Raw genomic sequence first — 22,126 nt, forward strand, 5'->3', positions numbered from 1 at the left:
AAATAAAGATACTTTTACTTTTTCGTTACCAATCTGGATGCCTTTTATTTTTTTATCTAGCCTAATTTGCTCTGCCTAAGACCTCCAGCACAATGTTGAATAAGAGTGGTGATAAAGGGCATCCTTGTCTGATTCCTGATCTCAGGAGGAATACTTTCATTTGGATGATGTTGGCTGTTGGCTTTGTATAAATGCCCTTTATTATGTTGAGGAATTTTCCTTCTATTCCTATTTTGCTGAGAGTTTTTATCATGAATGGGTGTTGAACTTTGTCAAATGCCTTTTCTACATCAGTTGGTAAGATCATGCGTTTCTTGTCTTTTGTTTTATTTGTATGATGTATTACATTAATTGTTTTTCTAATGTTGAACCATCCCTGCATACCTAGTATGAATCCCACTTGGTCATGGTGAATTATTTTTTTGATATGTTGTTGAATTCTATTGGTTAGAATTTTGATGAGGATTTTTGCATCTAAGTTCATGAGGGATATAGGTCTGTAATTTTCTTTTTTTGTGGTGAAAAATATGGAACCGTTCATGAATTTGCGTGCCATCCTTGCACAGGGGCCGTGCTAATCTCCGTATCGTTCTAATTTTAGTATATGTGCTGCTGAAGCAAAGCCATCATTAATGCTTGCAATACACTCATTGTAGTCAGTAGTGACATAGTGGCTGTTAAGCAGGTCCTGAGAGTACCAGTGAAGCTTAGCCTTCCTGCAGTCATTTCCCATCTTCTCCACTTACCAGCTGTGTGACCTTAAATAAGGCAACTTATTTAATCTTTTTGTGTTTTATTTCCCATCTATAAAATGGGTCTAATAATTGTACCTGTAGTGTGTTTATGAGAATTAAGTAAATGTATTAATACGTGCAAAGTCATTAGAGCAGTGCCTGGCACATAATACGCACCTACTAAATGTCAGTTGCAGCCTTGGTAGCACAGTGGTTAAGAGCTATGACGAGCTTCGGCTTCTGACCAAAAGATTGGCGATTCAACTCTACCAGCTGCTCCTTGGAAACCCTATAGGGCAGTTCTCCTTTGGCTTTTGGGTCGTTATGAGTTGGAATCAACTTGATGGCAATGAGTTTAAATGTTAGTTAGGAATCCCTGGGTGGTGCAAATGGTTAAGCACTCGACTGCTAGCTGAAAAGTTGGTAATTCAAATCCACTCAGGCGCCTTGGAAGGCAGGCCTAGTGTTCTGCTTCCGAAAGGTCACAGCATTGAAAATGTTATGGAGCAGTTCTACTCTGTACACATGGGGTTGCTGCCATGAGTGGGAACTGACTAGACAGCAATGACCAACAACAGCAAATGTTAGCTATTGATAAGGGCAATAGCAATAATATTACTGAGTTACTCATACTTCTAAATTCATGGCATGTTTAATCGATCCATGCAGGACCTTTTTCTCCTTTGTGTTGATTTATTTTTATTTTGCCAGTAATGGCTCACATCCAGTCATAGGATAGTTGTTCAGGGGTAGGCAGCGGCAGGAGCATATCTTCTGGGCAGCACGATTACGGCTTCCAGTGTGATGGCATCAGCCGTCAGGAGAGAGTGTAAACACATCCCTGGATGCCATTTCCCCAGCAGGCACCTCCTGTCTGATAGGGAGACAGTGGCAGCAGGCTAGTCTGAGATGGTGAGGTCAGGATGGAGGGTGCTGGTGGGAATGGGAAGAGAGTCTGGGTGCAGGTGAAACTGGAAAATCCCAGTGGTCATCGTGGACACAGGATTCTCTTTGGGGTGTTAGTCTCTACCCGCCTTTGAGAGAATGGACAGTTGGCTAGATTTGAATGTTTTAGAGGGACATCTGATCTCATTTCAAATCCCACAGATGGAGGGGTGGGGAGGAGAGTAACTCTCACCAACATTTGAGGATTGTCCACATGCTGAGTGTGAAAGGCTGCTCTGAAATGAAGGAAAGGAGCAGGGCCCAGGGTGGACAGGACTTAAGCAGGAGGCCTCAGTGGTAGAGAAGTGGGACAAGTTAGCTTTCTTCCAGTGGTATAATGATGTGGGAAGGCTGTGTTACAACAAGAGAGGTTCTAGTCTTGTGGGGAAGGCAGGCACTCAAACAGGTCATTACCCAGTGATGGAAACTGACATAGAGGGCACAAAGTTTGGGGAAAGCTGAGAGGAGAGGGATCCAGGGTGGGAGCAGGCTAGGAACAGCTGCTGAAGCAAATGACATCTGAGCTAACAAGGAAAGAATAAACCATCTTCTCAAATAGTCTAGGAGGTGCACGGTAATGGAGAGTGTAGCAGGGAGAGGACGCAGCATTTTCCGGGGCATGGAGCCAAGAGAGAACAGGTCGTTCCGGCCAGCTAGCTGGACACAAGGTTGGCTGTCTGTGGAGGAGCAGCAAGGCTGGCACGGTGGGCAAGGCCAGTTGGGCAACGTGGTTGGCTATTATTCCCCAGGCTGCATTTCTAAATAATCAGCCATTCAGGGTCTGCCTTTATGGTTTATATCACTATAGGTAGTTCCCAGTTTACGACAGGGTTCCGTTCTGACAACTCCATTGTAGGTCAGTTCTGATGTAAGTAGAATACTTTTTTTTTTTTTTTAGTTTTCACTATTGCCTTTTATTATCAGTATCTTCATAAATTTGATCTTTATTTGTCTTTGGGGGTTGGAAACATTACATATAAACTTAGAGATATATTTTAATATATACATCCATATTACTAATTATAAGATGTCCAAAAAAAAAAAAAAGTCGTAAATGCGGTTTATCAGAATTCTAATATGTTGTAAGTTGGGGACTATCCTGTATAGTAAATGGAAAACCAGTTCTATTTATTGTAAGAGACCCCCCCTCCAAAAAAAAAAAAAACCAAAGTCGTTGCTGTTGAGCCGATTCCGACTCATAGCAACCCTACAGGACAAGAGTAGAACTGCCTCATAGGGTTTCCAAGGAGCGGCTGGATTCAGGCTTGCCACCCTTTTCGTTAGCAGCCAAGCTTTTAACCACTGCACCACGAGGGCGCCATCGTAAAAGAAGGTGGTCATAAAATAAATACATGGAGACGTGCAGGGTTACTGATTTCTTGTTAGGTAGTGCTGCCTGCTGAGTGCTCTCTCTTCTGATTAAAAAGGGAGATGAACAAAGATTATTGAATGTAGAGTTGAAAAGGGAGTAATTTTCTCACCACGATTCAAAAAACTGCCTTCTTCCCAGCCTGATGGAGCGCTGTGGACAGATGTTTTAAGCAGGGGAATTTGTGCAACACTGATGTATGGGCCTGGTGAGGGCATCTGAGGAAATGGTGTGAGAGAGCCCAGCTCACCATGCCAGCCTGGTCCCAGTGGTGCCTGACACAGCCGACCCCTGCTTTCTAGGCCGAGGCCACCATGGAGCAGTGTGCATGCGTGGAGAGAGAGCTGGACAAGGTCCTGCAGAAGTTCCTCACCTACGGGCAGCACTGCGAGCAGAGCCTGGAAGAGCTACTGCACTACGTGGGCCAGCTGAGGGCTGAGCTGGCCAGTGCAGGTGGGTGTCCTCCCGACAAGAGCCCCCAGCAGCCACACTGCACCTAGCAGACCTGGAGGCCACCTTGTGACAGGGTTCTGGAAGGATGATAGTTAGGACATTGGTATATGGATCCCTAGGCTTCCTCAAAGGGAAGTGTATTGCAAGTCTCTGAGCTCTTTCAAAAGCCAACAAAAATTAATTTACCTGAGATTGTTGCCATTTCACTTTTTAAAACTATTTTTTAAACATTGTAAAATAATTTCAGACTTACAGAAATGTCCCAAGGATAGTATAAAGAACTCATATATATTCTCATATACTTATTAAGATTCAGCATTTTGAAAGCATTTTGCCATATTTGCTTTGTCATCCTCTTGCATACTATTATTCTTTTCTACCCATTTGAAAGTAAGTTGCAGATAGCATGTTCCTTTGCTCCTAAACCTTCAGTGTGTATTTTCTAAGATCAAGGGCATTCTTACATAACTACAGTATAATTACTAAAATCAAGAAATAGAGCGTTAATATAATATCATCTAAAATTCACAACTCATATTCATTTTTGCTATCATCCCAATAATTTTCATAAAGCAATTTTATTTTCTGGGCTCGGATCCAGTTCAGGACCATGCACTGCATTTAGTGTTTTGTCTCTCTAGGTTTTTAATCTAGGACATTTCCTCGACCCTCCTTTATCTTCTGTGACAGTGACATTTTGAAGCATTAAGGTCAGTTATCTTGCAGACCGGCTCTCAATTTAGATTTGTCTGATGCGCCCTCATGATTAGCTACAGGTTCTGTATTTTTGGCAGGAGAACTTCCAAAGTGATGTGTTCTTCTCAGTTCATCATATTAGGAAGCACATGCTGTCGGCTTGTTCCGTTATTGGCGATGTTAACTTCGATCACTTGGTTAAGATGGTGTCTGCCAGGTTCCTCTACCATAAAGTTACTATTTTTTCATTTGTAATTACTAAGTAATTTGTGGGAAGATAATTTTGAGACTGTATAGGTACCTTGCTTATCATCGAACTTCAACCCACTCGTTTTAAAAATCCATGATGCTTCATGTCTGAATCAAATATTACTGTGCTAGTTGCAACATGGTGATTTTTTCCTGCTGAATCTTTCCTTCAACATTTATTAGCTGGCATTCTGCTGTAAGGAAGAGCTTTCTCTTTTCCCTTATTTATTTATCAATTATCAATTCACATTTGCAGATTCTTACTTTTATTCACTGGGTTATATAATCCATGACTGTCATTTATTTTGATACTCAGATTACGCCAGATTTGACCAAAGAGTTGTGCAACCATCACCACTATCTAATTTCAGAACGTTTTCATCACCCCAAAAAGAAACCCTGTACCTATTAGCAGTCACTCTCCATTCCTCCTTCTCCCCAGCCCCTGGCAACCAGTAATCTCCTTTCTGTCTGTTTCAGCTTTGCCTGTTCTGGATATTTCATGCACGTGGAATCATATAACGTGGCCTTTGGTGTCTGGCCTCTTTCACTTCGCAGAATGTTTTCAAAGTTCATCCCTGTTGTGGCATGGCTGATTAGGGTTCCATGGTATGGATGTACTGCATTTTGTTTATCCGTTTACCTGTTAATGGCTATTGTGATCAGTGCTGCTATAAGCATGCACTGATCACAATAGCCATTAAGTTCCTGTATGGACGTGTATTTTCACTTCTCTTGGGTATATACCTAGGATAGAATTGCTGGGTCATAACCAAAGCGTCAGCAGTTTGAATCTGCCGGGTGCTCCTTGGAAACTCTACGGGGCAATTCTACTCTGTCCTATAGGGTCGCGATGAGTCAGAATTGACTCGACAGCACTGGGTTTTTGGTTATAGTAACTCTATGTTGAGCTTTCTCAGAAACTACAAATCTGTTTCCAAAGTGGCTGCAGCATTTTACATTCCCACCAGCAGTGTGTGAGGGTTCCAGTTTCTTCACATTCTTGTCAACACTTGTTATTGTCTGCCTTTTTTATTAAAGCCATCTTAGTGGGTACGAAGTGGTGTCCTATTGTGGTTTTAATTTGTATTTCCCTAATAAATAGTGATGTTGAACATCTTTTAAAAGTCTCATTAGCCATTTGTTAAATCTTTTTTGGAGAAATGTCTATGCCAGTCCTTTGCCCATTTTTTAATTAGGTTATTTGTTTTTTTACTGTTGAGTTTTTACAGAGTCTATATACAGGGCACTTATCATATGTATGATTTGTAAATATTTTCTCCCACTCTGTGGGTTGTCTTTTACTTCCCTGGTAGTATCCTTTGAAACACAAAAGTGTTGTTTTTTTTTTTTAATAATTTTTATTGAGCTTTAAGTGAACGTTTACAAATCAAGTCAGTCTGTCACATATAAGCTTATATACACCTTACTCCATACTCCCACTTACTGTCCCCCTAATGAGTCAGCCCTTCCAGTCTCTTCTTTCGTGACAATTTTGCCAGTTTCTAACCCTCTCTACCCTCCTATCTCCCCTCCAGACAGGAGATGCCAACACAGTCTCAAGTGTCCACCTGATACAAGTAGCTCACTCTTCATCAGCTTCTCTCTCCTACCCATTGTCCAGTCCCTTCTATGTCTGATGAGTTGTCTTTGGGAATGGTTCCTGACCTGGGCCAACAGAAGGTTTGGGGACCATGACCGCCTGGGAAGCACAAAAGTTTTTAATTTTAAAATTGGATGAAGTCCAATTTATTTTTTCTTTGGTTGCTTATGGTTTTCAAGTCATATCTAAGAAGTCATTGCCTAATCTAAAAAAAAAAAAAAAAATCTAAAGCCATGAAGATTTACATCTTTGTTTTCCCTGAGAAGTTTTATCATTTTAACTCTTACATTTAGGTCATTGATTCATTTCGAGTTAATTTTTGTTGTGTGAGGTAAGGGGTACAACTTCATTCTTTTACACGTGGAGATCTAGTTGTTGAAAGACTATTCTTTTCCTTCCTATGTCCTTTTGACATGTTCCTTTTTTTTTTTTTTTTTTAAGTACTTATTTACTTTCTAGCACAATAAGATGTTTCATTCTCCAAGGAGCCTTGGTTCTTTTAGTGGGGAATGGTATTTGGAAACCAAGATCTGGGTTGCTACTGGCAGTCATTATCTCTAGATTCTTTTAGCAGATAGACTTCTGTCTTTCTTTCCTTGTTTATTTCTATTTACCTATTTCAAACCGTGAGTTCGTATCAACTGGTTCTTCTTAGATTTCTCACATTCCATAGTTATATCTCCCTTCAGGACAGTATGAAACCTGGCTCCCAACATCATCAATATATTTTCTCATTTGCTCAATTTCTATAATACATAGAAAGTATTTTCAGAATTACTACACCCAGTACCACAGAGAAAAAGCAAATCTACTAGTTTTATTTTTTAATCTTTATTTTCGAAGAATATATGCACAGAGAAAAAACTTCAAGTTCAAAATGAAAAGTGAATCTCCCTTTCACCCCTGACTGCCAGTTTCTAAGTGTCCCTCCCTAAAAGCCACCCTTGTCCCCAGTTTCTCAGCTGTCCTTACAAATAGCATCTGTGTAAACACATAGGGGTATGTATAGGTGTCTGTTTCATGAGAATACACACAGCAGAACATATACCAATTCAACAGTGTCTGCCTATACAATTCAGTGACACTGATTACATTTTTCAAGTTGTGCAACCATTCTTCCCCTCCTTTTCTGAGTTGTTCCTCCCCCATTAACAAACTCACTGCCCGCTAAGTTTCCTATCTAATCTTTCAAGTTGTTATTGTCAGTTTGATCCTGTATGGTCACCTTCTTTTTTTAAAAAACACAAAGGGTAGCATAAAATACATACTTGCTGTACCTTGAAGGCTTTTTTCCCTAAACAATGTGTCTTGGAGAGTGTTCTACATCAGCACGCAGAGTTCTGCCCCATTCGTGCTAACAGCTGCCCAACAGTCCATCGTATGGTTGTGCCATGCTGCAATAAATGCCCAGGTCACCTTGCTTCTGGTGGCATCTGTTAGCTGCATGAGGTAAAAACAGTTTTCTCTCGCTGGTTGGAAACGTTCTTTGGCGGCTGCCTGTGCCCTTGGTTAGGAGCCCTGGTAGCGTAGCAGTTAAGCATTCTGCTGCCGAACTGAAAGGTAGGCATTTTGAACCCACCAGTTGCTCTGCAGGAGAAAGATGTAGCAGTCTGCTTCTGTAAGGTTTACTGCCTTGGAAACCCTATGGGGCAGTACCGCCCTGTCCTGCGGGTCACCATGAGTCGGAATCATCTCGACGGTAGTGGGTTTTGGTGTCCTTAGTTAACAGGAGATACTATGTTTTGGCTCCAGTGTGTTTACAGGGATACTGTGTCTTCTCAGACGTGGAATCGTTGGGCTAATGATAGTCAGTGTGATCCTTGCGAGATGGGGATTTGGGAACTTCTAGGTTAAAAGGCTTTGGTTTCCTGAGAGCTGGTTGCTTTGTGCTAAAGGGGATATGGCCAGGGAATGTGCACAGTGTACCCCTGTGACCTGGCGGCACAGCAGATGGTGAGGAATGAGTAGAAGCTGGGGTTCCGCAGGGCAGTGCTGGTGCTGGGAGTGGAGTACAGTTGGACTTCTGACCTGTCTGTCTCGAGGAGGTAGTGGCCTGACCAAAACCTCCTGTTTATATTTGTCAGAACTCATTCAGTTACAAGTGACAGAAACCCATCTGGGACTGGCTTAAACAAAAGGGGATGGATTCATTAGCTCACATAACTGAGTGTCCAGGCCCAGCTGCATCCAGGTGCTCATCTGATACCCTGAATCTTTTTCTCTTCACTCTTCTTCAAGGCTGCACTCAGAGCACCTTCTCAAGGTGACCATGATGTCCTAGCAGCTCCAGTTCACACTCTTATTTAGCAGCCTGGCAGGAAGAGTATTTCTCTTCTGGGGCTTCCAGTCTCACAGCTGAGAGGCTTACTGGCCTTCTTTGCTCATGTGCCTATCCCTGCACTGAGGCACTGCCATCTGAAGGGGGCGTAGATGCTGGACCAGAAGAAGCAATGGTCTCCTGTCTCATTCCTCTAGGCCCTTTGTGCTCCAGCCTGGCCATGGGGGTATGCAGACCACTGTAGGCCTGGCATCCTGACACAGAAATGTCCCTGAGCTTCCCTGGCAGACCCCAGCCTGTCTTGTGTCCCTTGGTTAATAAGAAGTATTGTTGTGGGGACAAAGCTTCATGTTTCAAAGCCTTTTCATGTACATTATCTCACTCAAGATAATATGCATCAGTCTAGCATAGTGATGAGAAGCACAGGCTTTAGATCTGTCACTTACTGCTGTATGTCCTGGGTCAGTTTAGAATCATGGTACCTCAGTCTCCTCAGCTATAGAACTGGGATACTAAGAGTATCCATGGCATGGCGTGGTGGTGAGGTTAAATGAGTTGAAGTGTCTCAAGTACTTAACCCCATTGTGTTGTGAGCTGCTGTCGAGTCAGCCCCCAACTCATGGCGACTCCACGCACAGTGTGATTGGACCATTGTGATCCATGGATGATAGATTGCCAAGCCTTTATTTCTAGTCTGTCTTAGTCTTGAAGCTCCACTGAAACCTGGTCAGCATCACAGCAGCGCATCACAGCAGTGACAGGTGAGTGGTAGCTGCACATGAGGTACATGGGAGGCGAGAATCCCATCACTGCCCTCACTTAACTCACAGACTTAAAAAAGCCCAAAAAACCAGTTGCCATGATGTCAGTTCCAACTGATGGCGACCCCATGTGTACAGAGTAGAATTGCTTCATAGGGTTTCAATAACTATGACCTTTCAGAAGCAGATCGCCAGGTCTTTCTTCCACAGCACCTCAAGTGGCTTTGAGCGGCCAGCCTTTTAGTTAGTAGTTAAGTGCTTAACCTTTTGCACTGCCCAGGGCCCCAAACCATCACAACAATTTACAAGTATTACAAGTAATACTATCCCTTATTTTACAGATGAGGAAATGAAGGCCCAGAGATCTGGGTTGCCCTAAGTCATGCAGTTAAAAAGTAGCAGGACCCAGGATAGAAGCTCCTCCAGGTATTTTACTCCTGAGTTAAGGCTGCCTCCCCCCGCCAGGCTGGCAGTTAGAGAAGTAGAGACAAGGCCTGCTGTGGGAGCGGGTGCTCAGGTCTGCCTCCTCTGCGTCCTGACTCAGTGCCAGCGTTTCTCTGCAGCCCTCCAGGGGACGCCACTCTCAGCCACCCTCTCTCTTGTGATGTCCCAGTGCTGCCGGAAGATCAAAGACACCGTGCAGAAGCTGGCTTCAGACCACAAGGACATCCACAGCAGTGTCTCCCGAGTGGGCAAAGCCATCGACAGGGTGAGCACAGAGGCGGCCCTAGACCTGGGTTGGAGAGATATGTGGGGCTGTTCTGGAGCTGGTGAGTCCGGGGCTCCGCAGGAAGGCAGAGGTGCACCCCGGTCACAGGGCTCTGTCTCTCGCCCTGGTCAGAACTTTGACTCTGAGATCTGCGGTGTAGTCTCTGACGCGGTGTGGGACTCGCGGGAGAAGCAGCAGCAGATCCTGCAGATGGCCATCGTGGAGCACCTGTACCAGGAGGGCATGCTCAGCGTTGCCGAGGAGCTGTGTCAGGTAGCGCCAGCCTGGGGAGGTGTGGGGACGGCCTGCCTGGGCGGCTTGTACTTGATGGTTTTCCTGAAGTTGTTGGTGGTGTTAGTTACTGTCACGTCGGCCCGCTGCTCGCAGTGACCCCATGCACAATGAGATGGGACCGCTGTGATCCACGGGGTTTAACTGGCTGGTTTTTGCGAGTACACCACCCGGCCTTTCTTCCTAGTCTGGCTTCGTCTCCAGGCTCCACTGAAAGCCGTTCAGCGTCGTAGCAACACGTAAGCCTGACGCATGAGGTGCACCGGCTGGGAAGCAAACCCGGGTCTCCTGCATGGAGGGCGAGAATTCCAGCACTGAGCCACCAGTGCCACCAGTTCAGTCCCTGTTATTCTTCTGTTTTTGTTTTTGAGTGAAAATATACACAACAAACCCATTCACCAGTTTTTACATGTACAGTTCATCAGCTGTGGCTATACTTCCCACGGCATCACCATTCTCCTTACCTCTGCCCCTCTTGTTTCACCACCCTTAACTTGCTGTCTGCTCCTTGAAGTTCTCGTCTGTGTTTCAGAGCTACTGTTGGCCATTTAATCTCGTACAGATAATTTTTTAAAAGAGCAGAATGCTCAGGGCAGACATTCTTTATTAAACGCACTAACTTGTCTTGTTTAAAGATGGCTTTGTAGGATAGTTTTGGTTCAAGGCTTAAAAGCTGTTTCCAGGCAGTAGATTCGGGGGTTCCTTCAGCCTCAGTGTAATCCCTGTTATTCTTTAAATATATTTATTTTAGAAAGGGTATCAGTCTCTTCTTGCCATAAATGAATGTAACCTTATATATGAACACACACACACATATATATGATGAAAATAAAGTGAAGTTTTTAAATTCTAGTAAGAGTTTGTTGCCAGCCAGGGCCCTGGGTTCAGGCCTGATACCAAACTCTCTCTTTACTATCCCTTTTATTAACAGGGGAACTTAGTAAAAAAGGGACAGAAGAGTTGTTAGGTGTTAAAGACCACTGACAGTCAACGAGACTTTCCCTCAGTGTGATCAGGACTGGCAAGGAGCTGAAGGGGACGTAATTTTCTCACCATGGTACTCAGTGCAGCCTGGGCCTGTCTCTAGCACCACGGTGGCGGGTGGGCTTTGCGGGCCACATTTGGGGAAGCCCAGCATTCAGCTCTTTGCCTCCCCAGAGCTCAAGTGGGAATGAGAGAGCCCAAATGGCTCCTGTTGCAAATCCTGCTCCCTCCAGCCTGTCGTGGTGGATGAGGATTCATCACGAGAAGAGCAGAGAATTCTGGAAACACTGCCCTCCAGTGGGTGGGGTCTCTCTCCCCCTACAGGAATCAACACTGAATGTGGATTTGGACTTCAAACAGCCTTTCCTGGAGTTGAACCGAATCCTGGAAGCTCTGCATGAACAAGACCTGGGCCCTGCCTTGGAGTAAGGAGGCCCTTGGGGTGGGCCAGCAGCTGCTCTGCCCAGAGAATCGTCTCCTGCCTTTGCTGATTCCCAGGGGACAGGGCTGTCGTGGCCTTCATTTCACCCAGATGTAATCTGACATGCCTCCAGGGGCCTCACTTAGGCTTTGGGAGCCCACCTCTCAGGTCCTGGCTCTGCCACCAGCTCTAAACTGGCTCGTTTCTTCCCAGATGGGCCGTCTCCCACAGGCAGCGCCTACTGGAGCTCAACAGCTCCCTGGAGTTCAAGCTGCACCGCCTGCATTTCATCCGCCTCCTGGCGGGCGGCCCTGAGAAGCAGCTGGAGGCCCTCAGCTATGCCCGGCACTTCCAGCCCTTTGCTCGTCTGCACCAGCGCGGTAGGTACCTGGATGGGTGTGGACACGGGCATTGGAGCTGCTGGCTCTGGCAAGTTTGTTGGGTTGTCAGTCTTGCCCCTACATGAGGCTGTAGTTACTTCCATGCCCTCCCCACCTGGAAACCTCCTTGGCCCCTCATCTTCTGCGGGGTGAACTCAAGCTCCCTCCGTGGGGCACCTTTTTAGCTTACTCAGGCCACTCCGGTCTCCAGTGCCCTGCCACATACGCACAACTGCCTCAGACTTCTCCCAGCGCTCACAATGTGCCAGACCCTCCTTCCACTTGCTTTTGTACATGCCTTTCCCTGCCTAGAAAGTTCCTACCCATTTCTTTAGGCTCAGCCCGGGCACCTCCTCTGCAGCATCCTTCCCGACCCCGGTGGGAACGGTTTTCTCTAGCTCAACTTATGCTTATTACTTTAAACTTCATTTGAAATAAGTATGAAAACCAAGCAAATGTCCTTAAACTTATTAGCTAGATACTGCTGCCTCCGTAAGTACTGACTCTGAGGTCTGCTCTGCTTAAAAGGGAAATGAGAGTTGGAGAAAAAAAGACTTTAGTGTCAGCCTCGCACTTGCTCCTGGAGGCACTCAGAAGGATGGGGAGACCCAAGAAAGGGCTTGCCTCCCTGTGGAATTCTCTTTGTCCCACATGGGCAGGCCACCAGTGGGTGCCCACACTGCCTCCCTGCCTGGAAGTGAGGGAGCCCCTAGATGCCAGCTTTCCACTGGATTTTGGGAAAACCAGTTCTGCCTGAGGGTGCTGTAATCCCAGACCTGGTGGGAAAGGCTGGCTCCTGGGCCCCACCCTGAGCTGCCACCCTGGTTGCCTTGTAGAGATCCAGGTGATGATGGGCAGCCTGGTGTACCTGCCGCTGGGCTTGGAGAAGTCGCCCTATGGCCACCTCCTGGACAACAGCCATTGGGCCGAGATCTGTGAGACCTTCACCCGGGATGCTTGTTCCCTGCTGGGGCTTTCTGTAGAGTCCCCACTCAGCGTCAGGTACCACCCAGCCCTGTGGGGGGCAGCAAAAACGGGAGGGTACAGAGGGATGTAGGAATTTGCAAAGATTTGCTGTGCCAGGCATGATGTTCTGTGCTTCCACAGACCCACTTTGGGTCTTAGTCATTCTTTGAGATTGAAATTACCTCCATTTTTACAAACAAGCTTAGATGAGGAAGCGTTATAGTCTGAGGTCCCCATGTCAGTGGCAGGCAAAGGTTCTCATAACATCTCTGGCAGGAGGCCCCTGCCTTGCTTGCATCTCACCCTGGATTTCTGCAAGACCCTCCTGCAGTTGCCCCATTCTCACCACCTTATCTTTCGAAAACCCCACTCTCCTTCAGGGGAGACCTGAGAGGGACTGAGTACCATTAGAGCTGTACCTTGAAGCTCCTTTACCTTAATACTCCTCTCTCACAACTTCAGTGGCCTAGGAGTTAGAGGCACTACCACCCTCATTTTACAGATGAGAAAACAAGGCTCAAGATGTAACCAACTTGCCTAAAGTCTCACGGGGAACTAAGGGCTACTAGACCTGACTCCATGGCCACGTATTCCACTGCAGTGGATATCTATCACAGGGTATTTTTATTTAGACTGAGTTTGGAATCCAGTACCCCAGCCTACCCCAATCTGATGAACCTCCAATCTCATTTAACTTGTTAACGTGCACTTAGGCCATGGCTCTAGGCAGGATGGTTCCCATGTTGTGCAGCACTGCCCTGCAGTTTCTACCGTCCACCCTCCAGCCAACAGACCCCCCCCCACCTCCACTACATCCTTCCCCCCCTCTAGATACTACTGAGACAGAGGTTCTGGTTGACAGCAGCACCTTGGTCCTACGTGCAGGATGGACCTCAGTCACACTAAGGATTTTTTAATGTTTTGGATGAGCAGACATCTGCCCCTGGATTTCCCTTTTGTTTTTCCTGTAGGCTTTCAAATTTGGAGGTGCATTAGAATGACTGTCTAGAGTTGGATACACACAACTATGTATGTGGCACTTTATAAGTGATATAAGAGATTTTCAGACTGACACAATCTTAGGCTACTTTGGACCTCAGGCACGAGTCACCTGCTGACAGGGCATATGGATGACTGTGTGTCTGCTGGGCTCCTGAGGGCCAAGCTGACCCAGCTCTGCTCTTCATCCTGCAGTTTTGCCTCTGGCTGTGTGGCCCTGCCTGTGCTGATGAACATCAAAGCTGTGATTGAGCAGCGACAGTGCACCGGGGTCTGGAGCCACAAAGATGAGTTGCCGGTGAGGCCCAGTAGGGGGGTGTGAGCAGAAGGGACTCAGGGCAGACAGCCAGGACAGGACATGGGGCTCACCCGTGCTTGGCCTCCTCAGATCGAGATCGAATTAGGCATGAAGTGCTGGTACCACTCAGTGTTCGCTTGCCCCATCCTCCGCCAGCAGACGTCGGACTCTAACCCTCCCATCAAGCTCATCTGCGGCCACGTGATCTCCCGAGACGCGCTCAACAAACTCATTAACGGAGGAAAGTGAGTGCCCCATGGTTGGCTCCTCCTCAGGTTGGCTGTCCTGCTGGCTGTCCTGAGACCTCCTTGGTTCTCCTTTCTTTGCAGGCTGAAGTGTCCCTACTGTCCCATGGAGCAGAACCCAGCGGATGGGAAACGTATCATCTTCTGATTCCTGCCTGGAAGGAACTTTGTCAAAGGGTCTTTCACCCCTGAGCCTTGGTTGGGTGGTTGGCCTCAGTAGTTTGTGTTCATTTCAGAGCAACTGGCTGAGGAGGGCTCCCTTGGGGAGGGGCCGAGGAGGGAGGTGGACCACCCTGCACTGGGCAGCTGGCTCCTCTGCTGGCAAGGAATGAAGATGCTGGCCTCTTTCCATCCCTGCCCTCTGCCGTATCTTTTGCCATGCCAACACCATGCTAACCCTGGCCTGTGGTAACCCTGGCACCACATGGGTACCTGCTGTGGCCACCTCTTGCTGTACACAACTGTATGTATGAATCTCCCACTGTAAATAGTCCAAGTGAGAGCTGAATGTCACTGTTTTCTAACTGTAAGTAAATATATTCTCCTTACCTCTCCTCACCTGCCCTTAGCTTCATTTGACAAGTGATTACATGTCTGCTGTCCACAAGGTCCTGGCCTGTCCTGACTGCAGCATTGGCAGGAGCATGGTTGGCCAGTGCCCAGGCAGAGAGAACTCATCCTGCATCTCCGGTTAGAGAATGAACAGCCTGAGGCATTTTCCATAGGGTACAAACAAGGTAGAAGCCAGAGGCTTTAAGGAGAAACCTGGGAGATGCTAGACCCAGAGCAAGGTACTTTTACATATATAGGTTTTATTACCTGTGTATTGTCAGTCAGTGTGAGGGGATTTAGGAAGATCAAATGACTTGCACAGCAGAGCTCACAGCTTACAAAGGAGAGAGCTTAGAATTTAAACCAGATCTGACTCTCAAGCCCAGACTCTTTCCAGTTTATTTCAGGGTGCTTAAGACTTGGTTACTATGTGCACTGAGCCCTGCACTGGACCTTTGACAATTAGAAGAAATCTAAAATGTCCAAAGGGATAAGATTACCAGGGGCCATTATGCTGAACGGGAGAGATGGCCTGGGGTTTTGTATTTCATATCCCTGTTTAAAATGTACTGTGTGGGTAGATAAACTGCTTACTGAAGTTTCACAGTAACATTTAAGCTCCTGGGGGAAGAGAAACAAGAGTGTCCTCCAACATTGGGGCTGCAGGTTTCCGTGAAATGAATTCGGAGCTCTGCCGCCTGCTGTCAGCTCCCTACTTGGGAAGTGGGAGCTGAGAGCTCTGGCGGGCAGCAAAGAGTCCATTCTGAGCTTGAGCCCAAGCACCCAGCCCTGGGTCGCCAAGCACAAGCACTAAACTCTCTTAAGAGTCCTTTGTGGCCTCTGGTTAAAACAGCCGCTTCTGCTCTTTCCTGTCCACCAACTCCTTGGCCCCACCTGAAGCTGCTGCTTAGAAAAACACCCACAGACTCACATTTTAGTCTTAGCATTTACTTCCCCCACACCAGATTCTTGGAACTGTCTTCATGTAAGCCCAACAGGAAACAGTGCTGAGTGAGAAGGTGCTGGTTTTATCCTCTTGAAGTAGCTGTTGGAGCTGCCTGGGAAGAATACATGCCGCAGGCAATCAGAGAGATGCTGGGAGTGTGGGTGCTAGCCGGTTGGCCTGCTGCCTGCCCAGCAGCTTCCAGAACAGGTGCCAGGTTGCTGCTCAAGTCCCTCACAGTGGCGGGGGCAGGGCTTGGACCTCCTCGAGGCACTCGTCATAGGCCTCCTGATACTCCTCATGGGGCTTGACCATTATTACGCAGGTGGGGCGCTTGGAGCCAGCCGCTGCTCCCAGGTCCTACAGAGAAAAAGATGGGCTATTTGGGAAAGAAGGCCACACAACCTGTATGCCAGGAGTCACAAACTGATGAAGGGCAGTGATGGAGAAGGGCCTAATCTGGTCCACACACAGGAAAGAAACAGAAGTGCAGAGAGGTAACTTACTGCACCCCAATGAGGAAGCAGCAGAACTAAGAATGGACTCAGGCCTATCTTCACTGCAGAGCTTGTGTTTTTTTTCCTACTAGGCAACCCCTCCCCAGAGCTGACCAGGGTTGGCAGGGTCATGTGCTCCTTACCGTTTTAGAGGGAATATAGACATAGGGCAAATTCCGGTCCTCACACATAACTGGTAGGTGGCAGTACACCTCAACGGGCAGTGTGTCTCCTGCCAAAACCATGATCCTAAAATGAAAGAAATCACGGTCATTTCTGGCCTGTTCTTCCTTTTGGAATCAAGTGCTGCCTCAGGACTGGGTCTTGGGGATACAGAGGCAAATGAGATGACCTTGCCTTCAAGAAGCCCAGTTACTAATAGTGGAATGTAGCATCTGAAAGTGGGTGCAAAATTGTGTGTTTGGTTGAGTGTGTTCTTCTGAAGAGATGGTCTTTATTTTTTTAATCACAGTTTCAAAAGTATGTCTGACCCAAGAAAGCTGAAGAAGGACTAAGCAGTAGAAGCTGACATGGCAACGTTTATGCCACCAACTGGTATAGTGCTGGGACAGGAAAGGTGTGGCGGGGGCGGGGGGCGGACCCCAAGGAATAAGTGCTCAGCTCTCCTAGGAGACGCAAAAAAAAAAGCCTGAGGAGGTGACACTTGAACTGAAGGTTGAATGATGTCTGTCTGCAACCATGGTTGGGTGGCGCACTGGAGATACGGAAAGCATTCAAAGCTGAGAAGCAGAATGGAACCACAAAACACGGGGGTTGTTGGCCACCTGGGATGGATTTGCAATCCAGGGGTAGTAGGGTGGAAAAGAAAGCTGGAGAGACAGATGGGGGCCATACCTGCCAGAGGGTCTTGAGTACCAAGGCTAAGAAGCCTGGGCTGTGTCCCATGAGTGATGGGAACCACTAAGGGCATGCCAGAGAATCCTCGGGGTTCTCGACTAGCAAGGTTTGCCTTGGGGCTCTGGGCAAGGGCCACAGGAGGCCTGAAGACACAGAGGGACAGGCAAACACAAGAAGTCTCAGTTCAAAATGCTGTTTCTGGAGAGGTGGAGCCAAGATAGCAGAATAGACACTTCGGTGAGCCCTCTTTACAACAGAGACCCAAAAAAACAAGTGAAACGAGTATATTTATGACAAGCTAAGAGCCATGAGCATCAAAGGCAAGCTTAGAAAACGAATTGAGGGGCAGGGGGAGGAAGAGACAGTTTACCAAGTTATTGGACCTGAATCGCGAGGAGCCCTCAGGAACCATTCCCGAGAGCGGCGGCGGCAGGCTGGTACTAGCGTTCGGCCGCAGTTTCCTCAGGGAGAAGCAGCCAGCCACACAGCCTGCTCACACCTCTGGAATCTGAGGAGAACGGCACTCTTGGCAAAAACTAAGTACTTGCGTATAATTTAACCCCCCCCCCCCCCGGTCCCCCAGCTGGCTTCAACAGCTGAATTCCCTGGGCCTGAGATAGGCCCTGTTGAGCACCTAGAGCCATCCTCCCGGCCTTGCTGAAGGAATAAATTTGCAATTAGGGGAAAAGATAATTTGCCAGCTCCACTAACCGGGGGAGCTCAGGACAGAAGCAGCTCCTGTCCAAGTATAAACAGTCTGTGGACTTTTGAGTACCTTTCCCGTCTGCATGGACCTGGGTGAGCCTATCTCAGGAGAATAGATCCTTGTTGGCAAACTCCAACTGTTTCAGCTGTGCGGCGGCGAAGTGGGTGCTTGATGTTTGACATTGCTTTGCCTATTGAACAGGGTCCTCACCTACCCACATCAGGGGCCTAAGGACTGGTAGCTCCACTCAGGTCACCCAGCCACCCGCGACAGGGGTCCAGGGATAACTGGTACCTCCCAGTCCTTACAACCAAGAACACTGGGTGCCCATGGTCCGTCTGCAGAACCCACCCACCTGTACACTCTAGGGAACAGGGACAGGCTTTCCTCAGAGACACATGGGGAATGATTCTTAGCCCCGCCTTGTTCAGAGCATGACCCCCTGCTGCAACCAGATACTGGTATCTACACCAATCATCCCTGCCCCTCTAAGACTGTAGGACAGAGCCTATACTAACACACTTGAAGATCAGCTACCTGGACACCTGAGCTGAAGTCATACAAGAAAAGTGAATGGACTTCTAGACTAATACACCTGATAACAACTCTAACCATCTGGGAAGAGGACGTCAGAGCCCCAAAGGCAGAAATAATCAAGCTAGCTCACTCAAGCAACCCATTTGGGCATATCAAAACAAAAAGCAAGAAGCTATGACACGGTAAGCAAACATAAAATTAATACAATAACTTACAGATGGCTCAGAGACAACAGTCAATATCAAGTCACATAAAGAAACAGCATGATCACCTCAACAAGCTCTAAAAACAAAGAATCAAGGGATCTTCTAGATGAAAGTGCCTTCCTGGAATTACCAGAGGCAGAATACAAAAGCTTAATATACAGAACCATTCAAAACATCAAGAAGGAAATAAGGCAATACGCAAAACAAGCCAAGGAACACAGAGATAAAGCAATTGAAGAGATTATTCAGGAAAATGCTGCTTCTGTATTCTAGTTTTCTTTTGGCATCTTGGCCTCTACTACTCTTCCTTTAAGTGTTGGTGTTCCCCACACTGTGTGCTGACAACTCCTAAATCTGTTCTCTCCAGCCCGGTCCTCTCAAGCTCCTAGCCCACGTGGCCACCTGTGCTGCTGAGTAGCACTGGGGGCTGCAGAGGGGTGTTGGGGGCTGGGGGTGTGTATCTCAAAGGGACCTAAAAAAAACTGTCTAAAACCAAACTTGAGATATTCCCACATAAACCTGGCCCTCCATTGTTGGCTCTCAGTGAATGGGGCCCTCCATCCATTTGGCTGGGCAAGCCAAAATCCAGAAGTCAATTGCAATTCACTCTCCATATCCTAAATCCTCTCAAATCCACCCACTTTCATTCTCTCCATCTCCCTCACCTCTTCTGGACTACAGTAACCTTCCTAGCAAGAGTTTTCCCAAATCTACTCTTGTCTCTCTAATCCTTTCTTTCTTGGATTGAGAAATGTTAAGGCATAAATATAATGTCACTCCCTGGCCTTAACCCTTCAGTGGTCCCTAAAGACCAAGTACAAAAACTAAAGTCCTTACCATTGTTCATAGGCCCCTCTTGTGGCTGGAACCACCTCCTTCCCCCTCATACCTCCATCAGCCCCTGCATCTTCAGGGTTCAGCTCAAATAAAACTCCCTGATGCACGACCTCCCCCCGACCCAGGTCAAACTAGGTCTGACACCCAACTGTGCACCAAATCCCCCAGCCTTATTTCTTGAGCATCTACAGTGTGCCAGACGCTGGGGATAAAGCAATGGGAATCCCTGTTCTCAAAAAGCTTATGGTCTGGACTGCGTGGGAGGCACTGGAGATAAAAATGTAAATACAAATTTCAGATTCTGTTAAATGCCAGAAAAGAAGCAGAGGAATGAAGTCTTTCTCACGGCACTTTTCCTTCGTGATTATCACAACCTGTAACTGTGTTCTGATTATTTGCCCAATGTCACTGCATCCCCATAGGCAGAGTGCTTGACAAAGCCCTCAAAAAACATTTAGTTGCTCAATGAAGGGAGAGGGGTCTATCCGAATTGAATTAGATGATACGATTAGCTTCCTTCTGGAGTTCACTTTGCTCATGGGGTCCCTCTGAGCTCCTGCAAATGGTATGTCGGTATCTATACTGAGTGAAACTTACCGACTGCTTTATTATAGGGGACAGTCAGCCCACCCGACTTTTACAGAGCACCTAAGTTCACCGTTTAGAAACGCGAAACGTGGCGGAGAGGGGAGTCTCACCCTTTTTCGCCTTTGTTGATAAACTTCTGAACCTCCTTCACGCCGCGCCGAATCTGCTTCTGCTTCACGGCTGCAACGACAAGAGAGTCAGTCGGGGGTCTCGCACCGCCCCCGCGCCCCGCCAGCCCCCGCGCCCCGCCAGCCCCCGCGTCCGCTGCACCTTTCTTGATGCACTTGTAAAGCTTCCGCGTGAGGCGGCGGGAGGCCAGGGGCTGCGCGATTGGGTTCAGGTTGACCAGCAGCTCATGGTACGTGCGTTCCCCACAGGACGCCTCTGCAGGAGCCTCCGGCCCGTCCGGGTCTGGCTTTATTTTGGTCATCGCGGCAGCCGCGGCAATACCCACGCCGACTCCCGGGAGGCGAACCCACGCGGCAAGCCTCTGCAGAAATCACTTCCGGGTCGTCCCACTGTGCGGGAAGCCAGCCGTGCGCTACAACCAATTGGGAAACTAGGTTCAGGCCAATCGTTGACGGAGAGGGAGGCGGAGTCTTGGCCGTAGGAGGCGGGGCCACTTCTATTGGACAAAGCGGATTAGGGCGGGCCCGGGGGGGGGAAGAACTAAGGCGAGGGGCGGGGCCTAGGGGGTGGGGCGGGAATAGCCTGCACTTTCCTATTGTCTCCTATTGTCCGAGAGTGGGGGTCGCGGGGAGCGGGAACAGGAGGAAGTACCTGTGGGGGCGTGGCCATGCCTGACGGAACGGGATCCACGCCGATGGGCGGAGTCTGCGACCATAGTGGAAGAACTGGAAATCCGTGCTAGCGTGATTCCGGACCAATTTAGTTAGGTCTGAAGTTTCAGGTTGTCAGTGCGGAGCCTGGTCAGGTCCCGGCTCCTGAGCTGGTCCTGGGTAGTGTCTGAGTGCTAAAGGTAAAGCCTGACACTGCTAATGGTAAAGCCTGACACTGCTAATGGTTTCTTCCGTTTTTGCATAGTGTCTCTCCATTTGCTTTCTCATGGCCCGCGTTGCACGGCTGTGGAAGGAAGATACAGAGCAAGGAATGGCCCCACTCGTTGACCGCTTTTCCCTAGATAGCCCCTGGGCTCGCTTCGTGTCTTCCTTCAGGTATCTGCTCAAATGTCACCCCATAGGACAGGATCCTCTGATCACGTTATCCAAAGTTGTGGCCCCTTCCGGCCTCCCACCTGCATCCCTTATCCCTTTTATTTTCTTAATAGTTCTTACCACTGTGCCTGGCATTTCACACATCGCTGAGACAGAGCTGGGTATGAAGGACAAGGGAGGGAAAGGCATTTGGGTCTGAGATTTGGGGCAAGAGGGGTGCAGGAGAGCGCTGAGGAGACAGACTGATTTGAATGGATCTGTAGAGGGATGGGGGCGCTGGTCAGGTGAGCAGGCCTGGGCTGGTATGGATCTTGGTATCTTTGACATAGTTCTTTGTCTTGAAACCAGACCAAAAAATCCAAACCAGTTACCATCAAGTCAGTTTGGATTCTTGGCGACCAGATGCGTGTCAGTAGAACTGTGCTCCATAGGGTTTTTAATGACTGGTTTTTGGAAGTACATTTCCAGGCCTTTCTTTCAAGGCACCTCTGGGTGGGTAGATTTGAACCACCTTTCGGTTAGTCGCCTGCTTGATTAATAGCCTTAACCTTTTGTACCACCCAGGGACTCCTGTCTTGGAACACACTGGCTGGATATTAATTAGATAATTGCTACCAATTAATTGCCTTCGATTATTCAGTGGTAGGCCTGCCATTTTTGTGGTGATGTAACAGGTCAGTAAGTGGAACTTTTGAAGTGTGTGGGAGGCCATGGAGTTGGAGCATAGGTCAGTTAAGCCAACTTGTCCAACTTAAAAATGTACTTATAAAATTTTTTTGCTTTGGAATTTCCTGAGGTGGCCTCTTCCCGAGCCTTAGGTTGACAAGTCACTCTCAGTTTTTGCCT

At 47.7% G+C, this 22,126-nt stretch overlaps 2 protein-coding genes and 1 pseudogene across 13 annotated transcripts in view; 1 reads left to right on the top strand and 2 right to left on the bottom strand.

Annotated features, from left to right (window-relative positions):
• RMND5B (required for meiotic nuclear division 5 homolog B) overlaps window positions 1-14,929 on the top strand; it is a 20,275-nt gene extending 5,346 nt beyond the window's left edge. For 2 of the 12 annotated variants that reach the window (XM_010592930.3, XM_003404692.4), the window contains exons 2-10: window positions 3,351-3,501; window positions 9,652-9,797; window positions 9,930-10,070; window positions 11,397-11,497; window positions 11,707-11,873; window positions 12,710-12,875; window positions 14,034-14,136; window positions 14,227-14,381; window positions 14,466-14,929. In XM_010592930.3, the coding sequence (XP_010591232.1) occupies window positions 3,363-3,501; window positions 9,652-9,797; window positions 9,930-10,070; window positions 11,397-11,497; window positions 11,707-11,873; window positions 12,710-12,875; window positions 14,034-14,136; window positions 14,227-14,381; window positions 14,466-14,529 (1,182 nt within the window). In that variant the 5' untranslated portion in view covers window positions 3,351-3,362 and the 3' untranslated portion in view covers window positions 14,530-14,929. Of the gene's footprint in view, window positions 1-3,350; window positions 3,502-4,142; window positions 4,212-4,926; window positions 5,056-9,020; window positions 9,089-9,429; window positions 9,515-9,651; window positions 9,798-9,929; window positions 10,071-11,396; window positions 11,498-11,706; window positions 11,874-12,709; window positions 12,876-14,033; window positions 14,137-14,226; window positions 14,382-14,465 lie in introns of those variants that run through there. The other 10 variants (XM_064279230.1, XM_064279234.1, XM_064279231.1 and 7 more) reach the window with 10 other exon arrangements.
• On the bottom strand, window positions 522-621 carry LOC111751865 (U6 spliceosomal RNA; annotated as a pseudogene).
• A 936-nt stretch (window positions 14,930-15,865) lies between the features above and the next one.
• Window positions 15,866-20,627, bottom strand: NHP2 (NHP2 ribonucleoprotein). Its single transcript, XM_003404693.4, has 4 exons — window positions 20,376-20,627; window positions 20,216-20,285; window positions 16,517-16,622; window positions 15,866-16,236 (listed from the first exon to the last, which is right to left on the bottom strand). The coding sequence occupies exons 1-4, from the start codon at window positions 20,533-20,535 to the stop codon at window positions 16,111-16,113; spliced, it is 462 nt and encodes a 153-aa protein (XP_003404741.1). The 5' UTR covers window positions 20,536-20,627; the 3' UTR covers window positions 15,866-16,110.
• Window positions 20,628-22,126: the final 1,499 nt, after the last annotated feature.

This window comes from Loxodonta africana, chromosome 2, assembly GCF_030014295.1.
Source record: "Loxodonta africana isolate mLoxAfr1 chromosome 2, mLoxAfr1.hap2, whole genome shotgun sequence".
Lineage (NCBI taxonomy): Eukaryota > Metazoa > Chordata > Mammalia > Proboscidea > Elephantidae > Loxodonta > Loxodonta africana.